Raw genomic sequence first — 21,200 nt, 5'->3', positions numbered from 1 at the left:
TAGACTCACCTGGATAAATTCTCTTTTAATTAACCCAGAGCCAACTGATTGGTAACCTTAACTGCATCAGCAAAATCCCCTTTGCCAGGTAATTTAACATAATCAGGTATGTGATATTTTATATTCACAGTCTCACTGATTGGGCTGGAAATCTTGGGTGTCATCTTCAAGATTCTGCCTACAATTAAGTTCATCATACAATTTACTTTAAAACAACTTCATGAGGGGCGCCTGGGTGGCTCAGTCGTTAAGTGTCTGCCTTTCACTCAGGTCATGATCCCAGAGTCCTGGGATCGAGCCCCGCATCGGGCTCCCTGCTTGGCGGGAAGCCTGCTTCTCCCTCTGCCCCTCCCCCTGCTTGTGTTCCTCTCTCGCTGTGTCTCTCTGTCACATAAATAAAATCTTTAAAAAATACAAAATAAAAAAATAAAACAACTTCACGATAAAATATTGACTTACTATATTTGTCAAGTTTTCCCTGTTTATTTAATACTAATATTATTCAAAACATTTTTGAATCAAGTAACAGCACATTAAAAATTAATGTGAAGTTTTAAATGATGGGTAATTACTAAAAGCTAGAGTTTTATTGTTCCAACACCTTAATCATTAAGTTAATCATCTTCATTTGTGTACTTTTATAAGTCTTTGAGTTATCTCTTTTCCTATCTTAACAAATTTGACAATTTCCTCAAATAGTGTGGTTTTGTGACATCACACTGGACTGGGAGTCAGGAGATGGAAATCTGGCCTTAGCTCTGTACCAACAAACCAAATACTTGGGCAGTCACTTATCATAGACTCATCAAGTTTTGGTCTTGAGGGGAGTTTAATCTTTCCTATGCTGAAGAATTACCTGACTTAAATTATTGTACCAAATCTCTGCCAAACTTTATTTGGATTCCTCCTATGGAATCTTATTTGATTTTTGGGCAGCTCCATTATTAAAACAAAAGCCAAACCTTCTTTATATCGAATCAAAAGCTATATTTTTTCTAGTTTCAAGCATTTGAATAAATTCTAGTACTTGAAACCATGCAGATTAAGTCTTATCATTCTTTCCTGTCATATAACAGTCCTTCCAATGTCTGAAGATTGCCACCATGTCCATTTTTCTAGATATACATAAGTTTGTTTTTTATTCCATGAGTTTTAACTGAATGACAGAAATTTTGCTTGGTGCTGAGTACCTAGAGATACATAAGCCCCAGCTGTCATGGAATTAACATTCAAATAGTTACCATGATTTGATCACCCAACATTCTTTTCTGTTGGTTCTCTTCTGTGCCAGATCCAGGACAAGACACCGTAACACCCTTCCACCATCCTCGCTCTAGGGTCTATACAAAGGGATCTCTACAGTCCGTTGTTAGCCCGTATAAGACTTCATTATCATGTCTCAGCTTATGCATCTGTTAAATGAGCTAATCAGGAACAGATTTCCAGTGTTCTCTCTGGCTCTGGTATGCCAAGGTCTAAGAAATCTGGACTAATCACATTCTAATTAAAGGTGATCATCTGTATGACTGTTTTCTATTTGTCAAAAAGCCTGAGAAGCAATATATACTTGACATAAATTTTAATAGAACTCCAGGAAACTTTTTATTACCTGCATCGTGCAACGTTTCAATTCCCAGTTATCATTCAAATATTCACCGCGAGCCCCTTCGAGTTTAACTTGGGCTTTGATAGTCTATTCTCATAAGCTGCTAGGAACTCCACAAAAATAGAAAGCTCACATAGGCAGTCATATCCAGTTCTTGCTTTTCCCCACAGTTATTCAAAGCCACTTCCTATCCTCTAACCTTTAATTTAACAGAGAAAGCTTGTCACAATAGAGTCATCTTTGTCCAGCTCTGCAGGCGGCTTCCCCTTTGGGTCACAGAATGCCAAATTCTGTAACAGACAGGTACACTGAGTATTGTTGCTCTGGAATTGTACAAAAGACAGCCTATTTACCAGCTGGGGAAAAAAAAAAACGACGTGTGTTTACGCTCCCATAAAAACCCTCTCTTTATCACTGCTGTGAAAGATGCTGCTTACAGCAATGAGGTGGGGCTCAAATGTTTCCAGCTGGAGAATTTTCTTCTAATCTTTCATTCATAGAGTTTAAGAAAAATGAATAGCACTTGCCTGTGAACCCACAGATTACGTAAGAGAGAATAATAAACTGCAATCTAGCTTCTTTATAATCCAAGGAGTGCGTGGGCTTTTATGTCACGAACAGCCTTTGATTTTTTTTTTAAAGGAGGAGTCACTTAGTCTTTCTTGATAATACAATAAAAGTTTTCAAAGATTTGCACAGATGCAAAGAGGCCCGCCAGGGGCAAAGCTGGAAGACGGAGCATGGCTCTGAATGCCTGTGACTGCAAGTCTGGGCAAAGCGTGCCGCACTTCCAAATTGTATGCAGACCCAGAGACAGATTCCTGGGAAAATCAAGTGAGGAAAGCCAACACACTTCCTGAAATACCAGCCTCCTCAAAGATGACTCTATTTTTCCCCCCATCCTGAATATCCAGCCACCAAAATCTCCTCTATCGATCTTGAATCTTTCTTTGGTCTGTCTACCATCATAAGCTAGCCTCAGCCATGGGGCTCATTGCCACATCTTCCTCCCGAGTCTTCTGCTCGCGGTGTTCATGCCTCTGTCCCTACATCCCAGGGAAAATTTTTTTTTCCAGAACGCAAAGCTGATCACATTTTCCTGCTGCACACTCTTCCATGTATCACTGCTACCAGAAAGAATCCAGGTTCTTTACGTCCCTTTGGCTCAAAGACTCATCATCCACCTCCATACTTTTATTTGCCTCCATGCTTTTATTTGGTCACATTCAATTACATATTTCCTAAAAAAGCTCACTGTTTTCTGATTCTATGACCCTGATGCTATTCCCTCTACCTGGAGAGCCCTTCCCTGGTCTACCTGACACAATGCTGTTTCTCATTAAGATTCAGTAGACACCCTGGCTGAATTTGATTCCACATTTGACTTACCTTCGCAGGTGTATGCGACTTCTCCCTCTCTCTACTACACCTTAGGAACACCTCAGTGATCATGGCTCATTCCTTGGATTATTTGGTTACAAATTTGTCTAAGAATTAAACAGGAAGCGTGAGGACAGGGGCCGGCATGCTTTCTTCATCTCTCCAACATGATGCTTGAGACTTTACAGAGCCACTAAATCTATTGATTAAATAACAAACTGTTTCAACCTCAATAAAGTTAACGACAAACCTAATAAATCAATAAGGCTTGGTTGAAACTATATAACTGAGGAGTGACAATAAAGGAAGGGGGATTAGCAAATAACACTCCCCACCTATGATAGTCACTGACACAAAGTTATCCCCAGTATTTCTTAGAATTTCAATAAGAGGATAAATATGGTTGTTCTAAGGAAGTATTTCCAAAATAGTGGTCTGACTCTGAATCTGACCCATAATATATTTAGTTTAATAGCATGTAAATTTACAACTTAAAAGATGTATTGCCAGTATTTAAAAACCAAGGTGATCAACATAAAATCCTGACTTCTTCCATGTTATGAGAAAATTGGAGGACTTGGTAATTTTAGACCAATACTTTTTCATAACGACAATAAAAAGGAGCTTAAGAGGCAGGGGACACCTGGCTGGCTTCTTTGCATGGGCCGGGCTCTCCCGGGTCCTGTTTGACACTGTCCCTGAGTCTTATCATAAGATATTTTATATGCCAGAGATATGTGCTTTTGCAAGGCCTGGACAATTTCTTCCAAAGATACAACATTAGGTTGAAAAGTGAGCAAACTACAGATACTGACAGGAAGGGCTTAAGTGTGATTATACTTAGACCCATAGCTTAGATATAGCATTTCAATCCATTTTCCTGAGGGGTCGGGGGTGTGGGGAGAGTCACATTAGGGTCTCTTGTCCAGATGATCAAATGATCTCTTCAAACACCCTGTCTATATTATTTACAACATCAAAAGTTTCCTTGGTTGGGGCAAGACAAGTTGCATTTCAAACCAAAATAAAATGATAGCTTATGATTGCAATCTGAAACCCACTTAGCATGTCCAGTTGGTTCAAAGCAGCGCATGCTCCAGACACTTCCCGAGCTGACTGTTTGCAGATCTGTTTTCACCTTAAGACTGACCTTGGATCGTGGAGGTGCCCGGATGTACCACTTGCAATCCACAGCCTCGCTAGCAGAAGCTTTGCCTTCTTTCATAATTTGTATAGATTCCACAATTCCTTCAGGACCGCCCATCTCAAACTCACATGCTAAATAACAAAATGCCAAACAAACATACAAAAATGGAGCTTGAATAATAAACCAAAAGTGTATTTCAGAGCAGAAAACAAAGACCTCTGAACATTACTGAGTATCTATTTTACCAACCTGGTAACGGTTTCAAAACTCCAAGGTCCTTAAAGTCGGGATCTTAAAAATCGAGAAAAAGATAATTAGTCTTATTCTGCATTTATTCCTTAAAATGATGGTGAGTAATATACCATTAAATTATTCAGGAATCTGCCAAAAAATATATTAAGGGAAATTAAGTGGTTAAATAAAAAACTGTATGATAATGTTAAGACGGAAATGTTAATTTATAAAACAGAATTATTACCATAGCGTTTTTATTACTACAAAAGAAGCCATTTTTAAAAACCTTCCAATGCCATTCTTCATCTAGGCACCAAATAAAAATATTACTCATCCCTAAATCCATAATCGGACACTAGATGGTTTTGTAAAATGTATCCATAGGTTAAGGCAAGTTTTGAGTATATTTCCATCTATGACATGTATAATCATTTTGTCTGATTTAACAGATTCTGTGAATTGTTGAAACATCATTTTCTTTGCCACTGAAAAACTGAAAGTACAAATTTCAGCTGTGAAACCGAGGGCCTCTTTCCCCCAGCAGAATGCACTATCCTATTTCCAGCAGACCTTTTTCCTTAACTTTTTATTCCATGCTAGCTTCCAAAGTATTCCTCAGTATTGGCGGTGTCCTCTCAACGCCAGCTCCCTCCCTGGCTTTCCCCTCACCCCACCCCAGGTCCAGGTATGTGTCCTTCTCTGCTCACGTACTTGGGGGAAGCTTGATGTATCATGAGCCTCGGAAGTGTCCTAAGTGTTAGAAGCCAAAATGGTGGGCTTGTTTCCACTTCCTGAAACTGACTTTGAGATAAGTGTGCAGCCAGTGAAATGTCATGGTTAGCTGGTTGGAAGACTTCTGAGAGAGTTTTCTTCAAAAATAAAAGGAAACAAGACATATATAGTTTTCTGGCTCACACTGTGATCTGGTTTGTATGGGGTCCCTTGGGGATTGTGCACAGTGGTCAGCTTACGGTGCTGACAGGTGCTAACGTGAGGAGATGCTAACTCTCAAGGGTGAGCAGAATAGAAACCTGTAGAACGCGAATCCTTACGAACATCACCGGGGCACTCTATTCAACTACCCTGTAGTCACACTTCCTCCCCCTTTTGCTTTTTGAAACAATGTACGTCCTTATAATTTCAGTTACTTTGAATTGGATTTTCTTTTACTTATGGATAAAGGCATTAATGGTTATGATTTTTCTTGGAGACACCTGGCATCCAATTTAAAAGGTAAATGTGAAACAATTTCTTTTTACTACTAAGGTATTGGCTGTAAATTAAAAACCTTATAAAGTTAGAAATATATTGAGAGACACTGCTCAACAAGAGTCTAGGGCTGAAATATGAAAGGGTAGCACTCTCAGGAGGCAATTATTTACGGATATCAAGACTGTGTGTGTGTAGATGTTGGTGTGTATCCAAGTGTGCTCCTTTATATGTCTGTGTTCCTGGAGACGCTAAGCCTATGGCTTCAGGCTGACTGTATCACTGTACTTATTTTCATTACAGTTTTTTTTTTTCCTAATTTTCTTAAACAGTAATGCGTACTGATACATTGAAATTGAAAGGCCTGGATCAGCCAGGCTACAATTTAGTTAGGTCAACTATTTAGACTCACTTTATTATAGAACACAATTATAATGTGGTGGTATATTTTGAATCAAGATACAAGTCCTTTGTATAATGTTTTTTTAAGATTTTATTTATTTATTTGACAAAGAGACACAGGGAGAGAGGGAACACAAGCAGGGGGAGTGGGAGAGGGAGAAGCAGGAGCAAGGAACCCGATGTGGGGCTCAATCCCAGGACCCTGGCATCATGACCTGAGCCGAAGGCAGACGCTTAACGACTGAGCCACCCAGGCGCCCCCAAATTCCTTTGTATAATTATTTTGAAAACAGTTCTTTTACCTTTCAGAAGGAAGGAAGGAAGGGAGAGAGGGAAGGAGAGAGGGAGGGAGGGAGGAAGGGGGGAAGGAAGAAAGGAAGGAATGAAGAAAGGAAGGAAGGAAAGAATGGAGGAAGGAAAGAAAGGATAAAGAGTGAGGGAAAGAAGGAGAAGGAAATACCTGGTGCAATTTCCATGAAAGATGCAGAAATGAGGACAACATAGTTAATTTGGATCAGGATACCCCAAGTAGATGTTTCTGCCTTCATCTAAATTAATGGATATTTGGTTATTCTTTCAAAAAAATGTGTGATATTTGTATATATATATATAAATTATTTATTTGAGAGAGAGAGAGAGAATCTCAAGCAGACTCCCTGCTGAGCACGGAGCCCAACATGGGGCTTCATATCACGACCCCTGAAGAGAAATCAAGAGTCGGATGCTTAACCGACTGAGCTACCCAGGTGCCCCTCAAAAAATGTGTATTTAATACCTACTGTGCGCAATAAAAGAACTATGTTTTGTACAGAATTATGCAGATTGGTTGTCACCACTAAGTACGTTTATTGGTACTGAAGAGACCCAATATTTTCCCTTACTTTTACATCAAGCTTGCCCACCTCAGTTATCCAGATTCTTTATTATTCATTATGTCCCTTTCACTATTTTGCATAACGTTTAATAATAGTCATTATAGATTTGAGTGTTTCAGCCTGGCATGGCTGTTCCTATGATTCTTGCAGATGTAGTTGGTATTTCATTTTGTGGTTTGAAGGCTAACATTTGTCATTTTTATAACTTGTGCTACACAATGTTGAGAGAAATGCCAGTTCTGGGAGTTGAAAATTTATTTTTGTCTTTGTATTAATGGTGAGAGCACTGATGGTTAAGAAAAGGAGGGGAGGGAGGGAGAAAAAAACTTGAGAAAAAATTGTTTCTGCACTCCCATTTGAATAAGCCACCAGTAATATCATGGTCGCAATGACCCGCAAAATAGAAAATAAACACCACAATAATTTTTTTTTAAAGCAGCTTACACTGGATTTAAGAATGCTAAAATTGTTTTTTTTTGCCCCAGGTTGTTCGGGGGCAATGACAGAAGTGATTATGCAGCAGCACAGTGAAGATGGAGTAGATGGAGATAGTAGCCACCTTCTACTCTAGATCTCCCCAAAGCTGTTCTCCACTAAGCAACCCTAATAAACTTTTAAAAATATAAATCAAATCGTATTACTCACCTGGCTTTCATTGCTGGTTGAATAAAACCACAGCTCTTTTTAAAGACTGTAATTCTCTGTGTGTTCTTGCCCCTGACCCCCTGGCCCAACGTACCACAGGCTCCCGACTTTTCTGTCTCCTCTCAAAACAAGCGGAGCCTTCCTGGTCCTCCGGCATGTGAGGCTGCCCCCTCAGCGCTCAGAACTTGTCACTCCATCTGCGCTGCCCTCCCCACAGGTCTTTGCATGGCTGGATCTTACTCCTTCTTCAGCTCATGCCTGGAGTACGGTCCTCTCAAAAAGACCTTCCTGCATGAGCCTCTATAAAGTAACACTACCTCTCACTTTCTTTTCTTCCTTCACGGTTTCTTTTATCAAAATCCACTCTTGTTTTCCTATTGGTTTACTTTCCTATTGGCCATCGACTCCCACCACACTATAAGGAAGCACATTCTATAAGGGACTTTTGTCTACTGCTCCCCTCTCTCCAAGACCTAGAATACCACTTGCACATAGTGGGAGCACCATAAATATTAATGAATTTAACATATGTCTCTGTGTATATAAAAAATAGTTACTTTATACCAGGTTGATTTTCTTATACTGTTGACGTATTTGCAACACATACAACTATACCTTTCCAATTCAGAGGCTCCCACAGTAAATTATCAAATTAGATGATATATTAGGGACTAATCTCTAATAAATCAAACCCGAGTCTCTTTCTTTCTGGGCACCAGCTGACCACGTCCCCCACCCTCCCTGACAGGTGTGGGTCACTGTGTGGCCAAGTTCTGCCCAGTGAAATGTGGACAAAATGGCTGAACTTCACTTGAAGGCTGAGCTCATAAAAACTACTTGAAACAATTCTCCACTCCCTCTTCCTCTCTTCCATGGTCCACCACAGAAGATCCCATTAGCTTCAGCTCCTAAATGAAAATGTATGACAGTGTTTCCAGATCCTACATGCTATTTGATGACATCATCACTATTATGGTTACTAAAATATTTGCTTGTGTTTCCAATAATATTCTAAGGTAGTGGATTTAGGGTATAAATGATATACATTTTCAGAGATTAATCCAGTTTATTCTCAATAATTTTACTGGACATTTACTGGCTTGCTTCAATTTTCCCTGCTCTAATCTCTGTAACCTCATTTTTGTCCAAGACGTTGTTATTATGAAATCTAGAATTATGTCTCAGACATACATAAAAGCACAACTAGAATTTAGGACATATTTCTGTCTTATTTTATGACTATATGTATATGGAAAAACATTTTAATTTTTTTTCTAATTTTAAAAATTTTATCTAAGTATGAATATTATGAAATTCAGTAATATTTTCCCTGAAATAAAAGAAATATATCTGTAATATATTCTTCTTCCTGTGCAGGAGACATTTGTCGGAGATGGAGGAGATTGACAGCCTCACTTTCTCCACCATCCTTACACGTTCTGTTTCTAAAGCTGGAGAAAAGGATGACACTAATATTCCAAAGAGGTCTCTTATTCATGAAAAGGAGAAATCTACTCCCAATAAGAAGGGAAAGCTGTCCATAAGAAAAGAAAATATGACAAAAGCTATCATTCCTTCAGTTTTATAGATGTTAATAATTTGTTTTATTGCAATTGAGGCAGAAAAATATTTTCTAGTAATTTTATAGTGACAGTTTGATTGCAACATTATTTTGAGTTAATAATTGTTTAAAAAGTATTAGATATTTTAAATGTAGACATAATCAGCTCTTCAAAAGCTAAAAATCTTTTATTACACTTTTGAAACTAAAATTGATAAAGTCACTGAGGCATCTTACAAAGTAAGTTAAGGTCCTGCATTGGCTGGAGAAGCACACACGAGAGATGACAGACTAACAGTGTGCAGCTGCCATTGCTTGATGTCTACTGGATGGATAGTCAGGGAAAAAAAACAAAAACAGGACTCTCCTGCTTTCCAGCCTTACAGCAACTTGTTGATTTAAAGTTTTAGCTTTAAACAAGAAGAAAAACTTAATATCTTGTCTACAGAATTTTACTTTTGTGTAACAAATAAATGTACAGACATGGTTGAGCTTGCTTCTTTCGCTTGAGTTATCCAGTGTTAGCATGAGCCAATCACCAACGACCTTCTTCTATGTGAATGCTTGGCAACAAATGCGAGTTGTGCTGAAATATTCAAATTATTGGAAAACTTCTGAATGTTATGAGTTATGCTGGAACATCTGTGTTGACATTTGCATTGATGGTGCAAAAGCAACGGTAAATAAACTGCTGATGCTTTAGCAGGATTCAAGACCATGGCACCAAACCACAGCCATTGGTATTTATTGTATAATTCATGCCCATGCATTTGTGGGGGTAGAGAACTATTTTACTTAAAAATCTCCTTGATGAAAAAGTGCCATTTTTTTAAAATCTAAAATTTTGAGTACATGTCTTTTCTGCAGAATGAACATAGTGAATCTGTTGACTTTAAAGAAAACAACTGACAATATTTGCTGCCAATGATCAAATTCAAGCTTCAAGCAAAGAAAATCATATCCATCACTGTGTATCTGACAACTTCTCAATACTTAAAGCATTTTTAAATGTGACTATTGATTAAATGGATAACTGTGATTTTTGATGTTCAATAATGAAATGGGTCAGCATTTGGAAGATCTGTGTTACTGTGATCCAATAGCTGTCAAAGAGTAATGCATGACCTTAAGGAATCATACGTGGATGAAAGAGCCATAGACAGATGTTAATGAACAGAATACAAAAACTTCACTGATATAGTTTCACCATTCCTCATTGCAAAATACCTTTAAGAAACTGTCACTTTTTGAGATTTGAAGTAGTATATCCATCTGAAAAGGCTATGAAAATATTCTTCCCTTTTTCAGCTACATATCTCTGTGAAGTTGAATTTTCTTCATTTACTTCAACCATAAGAAAACATTGTAATGCATTTAATGAAGTAGATGTGAGAATCTAGTTGTCTTCTAATAAGCCAGACACTGAATAGATTTCCAGAAATTAAAACAATGTAATTCTTCTAATTATTTTAATATTTATTAATATTTTAATATCAATAAATGCCTTTTAACATATGTTTTTATGTTAACACAGTACACTTTTTCTATGAATTAACAAATAGCTATTTAAAATGTTATCAGCTTGGGGCGCCTGGGTGGCTCAGTCGTTAAGCGTCTGCTTTTCACTCAGGTCATGATCCCAGGGTCCTGGGATCGAGCCCCGCATCGGGCTCCCTGCTCGGCGGGAAGCCTGCTTCTCCATCTCCCACCCCCCCTGCTGTGTTCTTGTTCTCACTGTGTCTCTCTCTGTCAAATAAATAAATAAAATCTTTTTAAAAAATTAAAAAAATAAAATGTTATCAGCTTGAATGTCTAATATTATAAGGATTGACTGAATATGGCCATATAAGCCAAAGCACTTTGAGGTCTTCAAGAGAGGGTAAGACTAAAATATTGCAGAAGTTCTGCCCTAGCCAACCCCACCTTTGTATCATGGGCAAAGGTCTTCCAACAAAAGTCAAAGTTGAAATTTATTAAATCAGGACCCTGTGATACATTTATTTTATATTCAAAAGAAATTTCCACAATGCTAGCCATATTGTAGATGAACTTTCAGTAAATTAATGTTTATCTGATTAGACTATCACTAAACCAAATCAGAGGTATCTTCATTTTAGAAATGAACAAAATGGAGGTGCAGTTAGTTTAGGAAAATGCAACTTGTTTTGACCTAAAACCTAAACAGCTTTATGGCTAACTTATAACTTTGAACCAATCATTAAATATCCCTGAAACTTACTTTTCCTGAGCTGAAAATGTTCTTGATCTAGGCTTTTATAGCTCACATATGCCATTATATCACAAAACACAGTGCTATTCCTCGAACAACAGTTTATGGGAAAATGGAATTGCCTGACCTGGCCATGTAACCATAACTACAAAACCCTCTGATTGTAAAACTTAACTCAGTACTTGGATATGGTTGCAAGGCAGACAGAGTTCAACCACCCAACCGGATAGTCTTACAGAATGTGAATCAGTATTTCCCTCAAACTTCCACAATCTCACACATTCTGAATTATGTCATAAGCTACATATGTCTCCACTTCTCCTGTCTATTTACTTTGGAAAGTCCTGAAATATCTCCGGATGTATCTTTATTCAGTCAGTTCTTACGTGGAAACTAACGGCCCTTCCGGTGGACACTTCAGTATCTCCACCCTTCTCTACCCATCTAGAACCCAGCTCAGCCTTGGCTCCCAGCCATGAAAATATCAATAATATTTTAAAGGACTTGCAAATTTCCTTCCTGAAATTCCTTAAGGTTTGATTTCTAAAATCCATATATGAGTAAATTTATGTTAAGCCAGAAGTCATGATATATAAACTCGGTGCCAACATTAAAACCCTTAGGAAGAGAAACTCTCTGTGAAGATGTAATTGCCAGCCTTATACAGATGTTTTGTTTCCTTGTTTTATTTCTTTAGCTATAATATAGAAAGTTTTCTCATGATGCTCTTATTCACATTTTTAAATATATTGAGAAAACATAACTCTTTTTTATTAAATGTATGCAAAGAATCTAGATTTTGCTTGTGCTCACACTAAACAGGCTTTTACAATGTTTGTTTTTGATAGTCACCAGACAATAGTATTGTTCTATGTGGAAAATGTGCATTTACTAAAAACTTGTGAGAAGAAAGGAAGAAGAAATCATCAGAAGACCAAAAGAGTAATAAAGACAAATTAAAAAAACCTAGATAGTCCCAAACTGGCATTTGGTGTTTGAATATTGAATGCAAAGGAAGCCAGGGAAGTTCTTGATTATTAGCAACTCGCCGCCCCTGCCCACTTCTGTCAGAAGCCCCTATTCACTCATCCAGTTATTACAACCTAAATGACATGAAACCTCAGATGAACAAGTCCATCTTTTGAACCATCCTTTTCATAGAACTGGTCTAATAAGACATTTCTTGCTGGCATAACTGTGGTGCCAGCCCTGTCAGTGAATGAACACTTCTTTAAAAAAAAAAAAAAAAGATTTTTTATTTTTGAGAGAGACAGAGAGCGCACGCTAGAGCAGGGGAAGGGGCAGAGGGAGAGAATATCCAAGCAGACCCCTGCTGAGCGCAGAGCGCGACGACATGGGGCTTAATCTCATGAACCTTGAGATCATGACCTGAGCCGGAACGAAGAGTCAGATACTCAACCGACTGAGAACCCAGGTGCCCCTGAATGAACACTTCCAATGTCCTCTTCTTCCGCTCAACAACTTCACACTTAATGCTTTCCCAACATTCAGCAATGTTTATCTATATACACAAGAAAGATGCAGGCTTCCAGTTATGGAAGGAATACGTCACAGGCATAAAAGGCACAGCATAGGGACTATAGTGAATGATATGGTAATAACATTGTATGGGGACAGATGGGAGCTACACTGAAGGTGAGCGTAGGGTGGTCTATACAGAAATTGAGTCACTATGTTGTACACATGAAACTAATGTATTTAGTTGACACTAATGTGTCAACTATACTCAAGAGAACTATTTTGTTTAAAAAGTGTTATTTTAGGGGCACCTGGGTGGCTCAGCCAGTTAAGCGTCTGCCTTCGGCTCAGGTCCTGATCCTAGGGTCCTGGGATCGAGCCCCGCGTCGTGCTCCCTGCTCAGCGGGGAGTCTGCTTCTCCCTCTGCCTCTGCCCCTCCCTTCTGCTCGTGCTCTCTCCCTCGTTCACTCACTCTCAAATAAATAAATAAAAATCTTTAAAGAAAATTTAAAAAAGTGTTATTTCATAGGAATCAGGGAGAAGTGGAATTCTTGACCGTAGAAGAGTTTAGAGCAAATATCATGGCAGGTAGTGTGGGACTTGCATCTGAAGTTTCATACCTAGAAGAGAGAGAGCAGGAAATGACGTCATGAGGGCGAAGTGAGAGTCTGGGCCTCTGGCTAGCAAGGGTTGCACTCAGCTACAGAGGAGTAAGGTACTCCTGGCTCTGACATGCCAAGAACTGAAAGTGGGGGTGGCACCACAAGTTGTGTGTGTGTGTTTGTGTGTGTGTGAGTGTGAGCATGAGCATGCTAGGGGTTGGCACAATCCTCACATCAACCTCTTTTATCCCACTGTGTCGCCGTATGCTTAACAAATTGTCACTGAATTTGAAAAATATATATAAGAAAAAGTTATGTTTTCCCAATCTTATTTAAAAATATAAATGCAGGGTGCCTGGGTGGCTCAGTTGGTTAAGCGACTGCCTTCAGCTCAGGTCATGGTCCTGGAGTCCTGGGATCGGGTCCCGCATGGGGCTCCCGGCTCAGCAGGGAGCCTGCTTCTCCCTCTGACTCTCTCCCCTCTCATGCTGTTTCTCTCTCGCTCGCTCTCTAATAAACAAATAAATAAAATCTTTAAAAAAAATAAAATATAAATATAAATGCAAGTACCATGAGGAAGCCTTGTAAGTTACAGCTAACTAAATATAAAGCTGCACAAGCCATGCAAATGTAGCTTCAAGACAAGATCTTTCATGCTTCCAGTGGATCTGATGAGCCTTAGCTGGTTCTAAATAGAGCTGGAATGGCCTCTAATTGGAGACTGTGGGAGTGTCCTCTGTTGGTGCCCTTGGCAAGGACACTAGAGTTTTTATGCCAGGTGCTAGCAGTGCACACGGGCAAGTGGAGCCATCATGGGATTGGAAAAAATGAGCAAATGCAGAATGCCAAGTTCTGTCCCTGCCAGTAGATTGTCGTGAGCGCATGCATGATGCATCTCTTGATAAATCCTGGAGATGCCCATGGAATGATCTAAGCAGATGCATTTCTGCCCATCTGGATGAGGAGCTGAAGTTACCATGTTCTGTCTTTAAAAGGAAGCGTGTCCTTACTTTACCCCACAACTCTCATCTTCTTGGACCAAGGTCAGAATTATCGAACTTTGGCCATCCTTCAAATCCACAAAATCCAGCCACACATTTTTTATAAAAGCCATGTATGTGCAATGCATATTGATGTGGAATGACTGAGATTAAAAGGGCACAAGTGATATTCCAGTCAATAAAAAACTGAAAAAAAAAAAAACCCTTGAAACAATATTATGTTAAACCAAATGGCCCTAAAAGCAAATCCAAAATATACAATCTAAAAAGGAGGTCAAATATTAATTTCATAAAGAAGAATTCACCAGAAAGATTTAATGACACTGAACCTGTGTTATGTAACAACAATTATTGACAGAATTCTACCTTCTAAGGTATCAATTGCCTCCTTTCTAAAAAAATTGGTATAAAAATATCAGCTGGCTTCATACCAAGCAGAGAATTTATGAAAATCAGCTAGATAATGGATAGGATATAGATTTCCTAAAGTATAAAGTGCTATCTAAGTTATCCCATCCAGGTACACCAGAATTTTAGCTCCTGCATGGTAAATGGATACCTAAAATATTGTTTATAAAATATACCTAAAATATTACTGTTGCTCTAAAACCCTGATTTACAAGTCAACTCCCCCTGTTGTAACCTCACTGTCTATTCTGCATATGGCACTTATTTCTACTGGAAAGCATCTAACTTTGGGGTTAATGAGGATTTCATCTCACTTCCTCAAATGCCTGGAATCAGCTGGAGAATCCCTGCAGAAAACTCATAAGTTTCTACTGCATATTTACAAATATCCAAATAAGGATAGATACATGGTAAATGCCCAGACATCCACTTTTCCTTTAACATATGACAACATATACAAGGCATTAAAAAGCCCTTTTATGTCAACTTAGCTAAAAATTTATACCTTAATTTTAGATTATGGTAAAATTGAGTTTCTCTGAATATGTATGAAGCTATTGAAAAAAACATTGTGCCTCATGTCACAGCTGGTGATTCCAGAGGACTTCTAGATGCACACACCTGTCTGAGAACTGGAAATCTCACCACGTACTTGCCTTCTCCACTAGCAGTTAACTTTGGTCCACTTAAGTATAGGGATATTAAACGATTACAAAAATAAAAATCCGGAATCATTTCATTTGCATTTCTCACGTTTCTTGTCATCCCCCTGGAACTAATTTCTCCAATACCACAGTGATGCTGAAGGCTGGAACGGGTGTCTGAAACCAGTGCTTTTTAATGAGTATTTCATTTGAGAATACAAGTGATCAGTCAGGTACCTATTTTTGAACCACATGTTAAGAAAAGTAAACTATAGCTCCTTAAATTCCTCCTCCTCAGAGAAAGAATTATTTCTGGAAAGTTTAGCCTCCATCTTAGGAACTGGGGAGAATTAAAGATGCTGGAGCTCCATACAGAGCTGGGCTGTCTTCAGGGTCCACTTGGCCCCAAATCGTTCATCTAAAGATTGCAGGAATCAAACACTTTTCTAGCCTAGATCAAATACAACTCAGTATGCCCATTGAAATGTAAGTCTTAGAATGCTTAATAGTGCTGTACTGACATTTGTTTTCATTGGCATTTTAAAAATATTTGTAAAGCTGGTGCTACATTATCAAAACTTGAAATGCTTCATCTGCCCAGAGACTGTAGTTTGAGACCCAGCTGTTTATTGAGACACTTGCTAAATCTGCACTCCATCTGCCCATTTTTCTGTCATTCAAATATAAGAGCACCTAAAGTTATTTCGTAAGAGGTGTGAAAATAATGCAAGATTTCCCCAAAGTAATGGTCTAACGCAATATAAATCAATATCATAATTTTTAAACTGAAAGGAGGGAATTAGGTCTCTCTTATTTTAAGTCAGAGAGTATGATTGATGGGATCCCATCAATTTTATTTCCCTAGACTTTTCATTTTTATTAATTACTAGCCTTCTCCTAATTACCTGAGCTGAGAATTTCTAAAACAAAATTAACTTGACTCCTTCACACCTTTGCTTTCATCAAAAATACCACCAAGAGCTTTCAATTATTCTTTGTAAAATCCCTTACTACTAACCTCCCTTTCCAGTCTACCTTAGTCTTCTTATTCCTGGCCTTTATCACCTTAGGGTATCAGAATCCTAGCCAGTCTCTTTGCCTTAGTTCCTCCCCCTCCAGTGCTTTGTCAATATTTGAGCTAAATTGACATAAAAGGCAGAAATACATCCTCTCATATAAGGTCAAATGACTTTTGACAAGGATGCCAAGACATTCAATGTTGGAAGGGCAGTCTTTTCAGCAAATGGTGCTGGGAAAGCTGGATATCCATGTGCAAAGTAATGAACTCAGACGTTTACCTAACATGTACAAAAATTTACTTGAAATATATCAAAGACCTAAATGTAAGACCTAAAACTATAAAACTCATAGAAGGAAACATTGGTTAAACTCTTTATGACATTGACTTTGGCAATGATTTATTGAATATGATACCAAAGGCCCAGGCAACAAAAGAAAAAATAAACAAATGGACTTCACGAAACTTGAAAAAATTTATGCATCAAAAGAATATCAACAGAATAAAAAGTCAACTCACTGAACAGGAAAAAATATTTGCAATGCAGGTATCTCATAAGATACTTGTCTAGCATGTATAGAGAACTCCTAAAACGCAACAAGACCACCAATAAAAACCTAACAGCTCACTATTCAAAAATGGACAAATGACTTGAATAGACCTTTCTCTAAAGAAGATATATAAATGGCCAATTAAGCACATGAAAGGATGCTCAATATCACACACTAATCATTGGGGAAAAGCAAACAAAACTACAATGAGATACCACTTCATGCCCATTAGGATGGCTACTCTCAATAACAGAAAAAATGACAAGTGCTGCTGAGGATGTGAAGAAGCTGGATCTATCATCACTGTTGGTGGGAATGTCAAATGGTACAGCTCCTGTGGGCAACAGGATGGCAGTTCCTCAAAAAATGAAAAACAGAATCACCATATGACCCCAAAATTCCACCTCTGGGTGGGAATAAAAGACAGGACAGAGCCAAAGATGCTGATCATATCAGATTTCTAGAAAGAAAGAAGAAAATGGAGAGCATACAATATTTAAAGAAATAATTATTCAGAGTTTTAAAAGCTGTTGAGAAAGAGATAATATTTAAAACAGCCAGAGAAAAAGAAAAGCCATTTCTTCAAAGGAGCAAATATTTGTGTTTAACAGAATCCAGAAGACACTGGAATGACATATGCAGCGTGGTGGAAGAAGGTGGGTGCCACCCAAGTCGCACCTGCAGGAAGGTATTATCAACACATACAACCTTCAAATCTTGATATCCAGAATATCTATAGACTGACAGTATGCAAGAGACAACACAATATAAAATGGGTAAAAGTTCTAAATAGGTATTTCACACAAGAAGAAATCCAGGTGTCCAGGAAACAGAATACAGCTACTTAATCTTATTAATAATCAAGAATTGAACACTAATTAAAACAACTATGTCATCCCATTACACAGCTAACTAACCAGAAAAATAGACTAAGATTGACAACATCAAGCTTTGTGAGGGTGTGGGACAATGAGAGCTTTCATCCACTGCTGCCCATCCATTGTGGACATTGTTACTGCTCCATCTAAAAAGAATTCCATTTTCTGCTTTGGAACTGGATAGTGGTTGGAGGTCAGAAAGCCCTTGAGAAAACTATCAATGATAGCTGGAAGAACAGTTAGAAAAATCTTACTAGACTTTTACAGACAGCTGTGTTATTTCATGGTGGAAAGTGGCATGGGTAACACTGTTGCCTAGGTAACATGGAATTTACGAAGTACACTCCATGAACTTGAGAGGTTAAACTAAGGAGATTTCCAGAATGAATGTTGAAAGTGCCAAATGCTTTCTCGTAAGCGCATAAGATACAGATCGACCTGTGAAGAAACTTTTCGTCAGAATCAAGGGGAGGACTTTGCCAACTCAGGACTCCATTATTGTCTATTTCTTACTTCTCCAACCTGAAAATTATTCTAAAAGTAAAATACAATCTGGGGGCAAAGATCAATCCAGAGTGCCTGCAATGGACCCTCTCCTTAAAGGGAGAGCAGAAGAGCTGTGTGGCTATTGGTTCACTGCTGAGAGATGTGAATGACCACCTCAGCTGACACCTCAGCACGGCAACTGGCTCATCTTCCCAAAGCATGCTGGAGTGGGTCGCGCTGTGTTACACAGTAAACCTCAAAGTTCTGGTGACTCTCACAGCAGCTTTGATTCAAAGCAACAGAGAAACTTCAAAATGAAAAGAGGCCTCTAGGGTGCTAACCCCTATAGTCAGGAAGAACGCTGAGAAACCTACTCTCTGCGAACATGGGCCACTTTGAACGGGGAAGGAAGGGAGACTCCAAAATCAGAGCTGAGTCCAGAGGCCAGAGCCACTCCAGGCACCCAAAGGGAAAGGGACCCAAATAAAAAAAGTCCCTGCTGCCAATCAGAGGAAATGGTAACTTAGGTCAGGCTGGATTTTAGAATTACCATGGATGACACTACTGTGAGCCTCCCAATTTCTCTCTTCTAATGGGAGTGAGCGTTATGGTTTTCCATCCCGGTCTTACCGTTGCACATTGGGTGGGAGGGTGGGGCAGAGGGGGGTGCAGATAACGTGACCTTTTAGCTCACAGGTCTTGCCATCAAGGGAACTGCACTTGAACATCTGTGCCATTGGGATGCTGCCATGCAGTGCCATCCACACTTGGACCCAATACAGATGATGGGATACTAGATTTCAAGTTGGGTCATAAAGGGTGACAACTGGAGGGTCCTGGAAAGAGGTGAGTACCTGTAGCTTGTGGGAGTTATATGGCTAGTTACATCCAGGGGGCATACTGAGGTAGCCAGTCTTCAAAGATGCTCTCCAGCAGAATTCTTCTCCCTTATGGGGATGACTGTTCCCCTTCAAGAGGTGGACGTTATGTACCCTCCCTTTGAACGTGAGCTGACCCCAGAACTGCTTTGACCAACAGAATGGAGTATCATCCTGGACTTCTGAAGCTAGACGTCAAGGGACTGGCAGTGCCCGCTTCCTTCCTTTGGAGCACTCACTCTTGGGATGCTCCCTCTCTAAAGCCCAGAAAATATACTGTGAGGAAAGTCAACAGACCACATGGAGAAGCCATGCAGAAGGGAACCAAGCCTCCCCAGTCGACAGCCCCAGCTGAATTCCCAGCTTGCGGCCAACACCAACCAGTTGGCATGGGAGTGAGGACACTGGGCCAACTCAGTGCTCAGGCCATCATCACATGAAGCAGAAGCCAACCAGGAACGGAAGAAATACACATTGTTATTGTTTTAATGCACTAAATTTCAGAGCTTTTTGTTTGTTTTTGTTCTTGTTGTTTTTACTCAAAAAGGTTCATACAAATACCAAAAGATCGTTGATCTATAAAACCTACATACAGAGATTGAAACACCATGCAGCAAATAGCTTCTAAGAAAGCCCTGAATGTTCCCCACTCCTTAGTTAGTGTTCATTTCCTTGGTGTGACTGCTTCTCCTGCAGTGTGAGCTACACCCCTAACTCACTTCTAACGGACAGTGACTCACTTCCGGTAACAGTGATGGGCTGTTACTTCCAAAATTTGTTAGAGACACAGTGACTTCTATCTTGTTCTCTCTGTCTCTCTCTTGTTCTTGGTCTGTCTCTCATTTGCTCCAAGGGAAGTCAGTTCTCATATTGTGTGAACTATAGAGAAACCCCACAGCAAAGAAATACTGTCTTGGACCAATGGCCGGTGAGGACTGAGCCATGTGAAGAGCCATGAGTGGAGTGAGCCGTGGAACGCACCCTCCCTGAGAACGACAAACGGCAGTCTGAGCTGATAAACATGTTACACACCGAGCTCTCGACCTTAGTTGTGTGTGTCTTAAATAACATTAGCCTGTGGCTGGCATGCAGTAAGAACATCCAATCTCTGTACTTCCTGATTTTTAGGAGTTATTATTAATCAAAAATATCACACAATGATCAAAAACAAAACTAAAAGGATACGGAAATATTTAGCAATGATTGTTTGGAAATTAGCAGGAAAACCACATAAAATGGATCTGACCACACTACCTCCTCATTTTTAGAAGACTCCTGAAGTCAATACAATTTTCAAGCAGAAATAAAAATTCTCTCATGCACCTGTCTCTTGCAACCTGAGGATATTAAGGAAAATATTGACAATAGCATATATGCCAGATTCAGCCTCCAGCAATATGCTCTCCATATTTAAGAAACAGTATTAAAGCACAGGGAGCAATTTAGGGCCTTCTGCTATGGAGAATTCGAATCTTTGTGTGGCAAAAGCATGCTGGGAAAAATGTGGAAGCTTCTCGTGTACTTCTTCCTCAAAATAAAAATAGATTGTTTGACCTGCAGAACAAAGTATTCCTTTTACCATTTTAAGCCTATTCTTTAGAAATCAAGACCTTATTCAGCTATTCAGATTTTAAAATTAAGCCCGAGGCATTTTTTTTATCATGGAAGATCCTTTGCTAATTGAGATGTTATGACTGACTTGATAAAAATATTTATATTACAATTTGGGGAAAAAACTCATACCATAAAATATTATGCTTGCTACAACTTTATAAAAAACACTTTATTGTTTATCTATCAAACAAAGCAAATAAACAATACATTCTTTCAAAACTCCCATGATAGTTATTGCAATTATATTACATGTATCATTTCCAATATTAATAGCACAGAAAATTAAAAATTAGCTATAAATATTAAAATGGAAGTGTAGTTATATCTATATATATGTATATACATGTATATA

General features: G+C 38.8%; 1 protein-coding gene across 8 annotated transcripts in view; it reads right to left on the bottom strand.

Annotated features, from left to right (window-relative positions):
• NETO1 (neuropilin and tolloid like 1) overlaps positions 1–21,200 on the bottom strand; it is a 109,751-nt gene that overhangs the window by 41,308 nt on the left and 47,243 nt on the right. For 6 of the 8 annotated variants that reach the window (XR_004301630.1, XR_004301631.1, XM_032422822.1 and 3 more), the window contains exons 5-6: positions 4,383–4,424; positions 4,137–4,264 (exon numbers count right to left, since the gene is read on the bottom strand). The exons of 1 other annotated variant lie outside the window; for it this stretch is intronic. Coding sequence is in view for 5 of the 7 variants with exons in the window: in XM_032422822.1 (XP_032278713.1) it covers positions 4,137–4,264; positions 4,383–4,424 (170 nt within the window). In the remaining 2 variants the exon portion in view is untranslated. Of the gene's footprint in view, positions 1–1,054; positions 3,094–4,136; positions 4,265–4,382; positions 4,425–21,200 lie in introns of those variants that run through there. One more of the 8 variants, XM_032422826.1, reaches the window with a different exon arrangement.

Source organism: Phoca vitulina, unplaced genomic scaffold (genome assembly GCF_004348235.1).
Source record: "Phoca vitulina isolate PV1807 unplaced genomic scaffold, GSC_HSeal_1.0 scaffold27, whole genome shotgun sequence".
Taxonomy (NCBI): Eukaryota; Metazoa; Chordata; class Mammalia; order Carnivora; family Phocidae; genus Phoca; species Phoca vitulina.
This window is presented reverse-complemented; position numbering and strand designations above follow the sequence as displayed.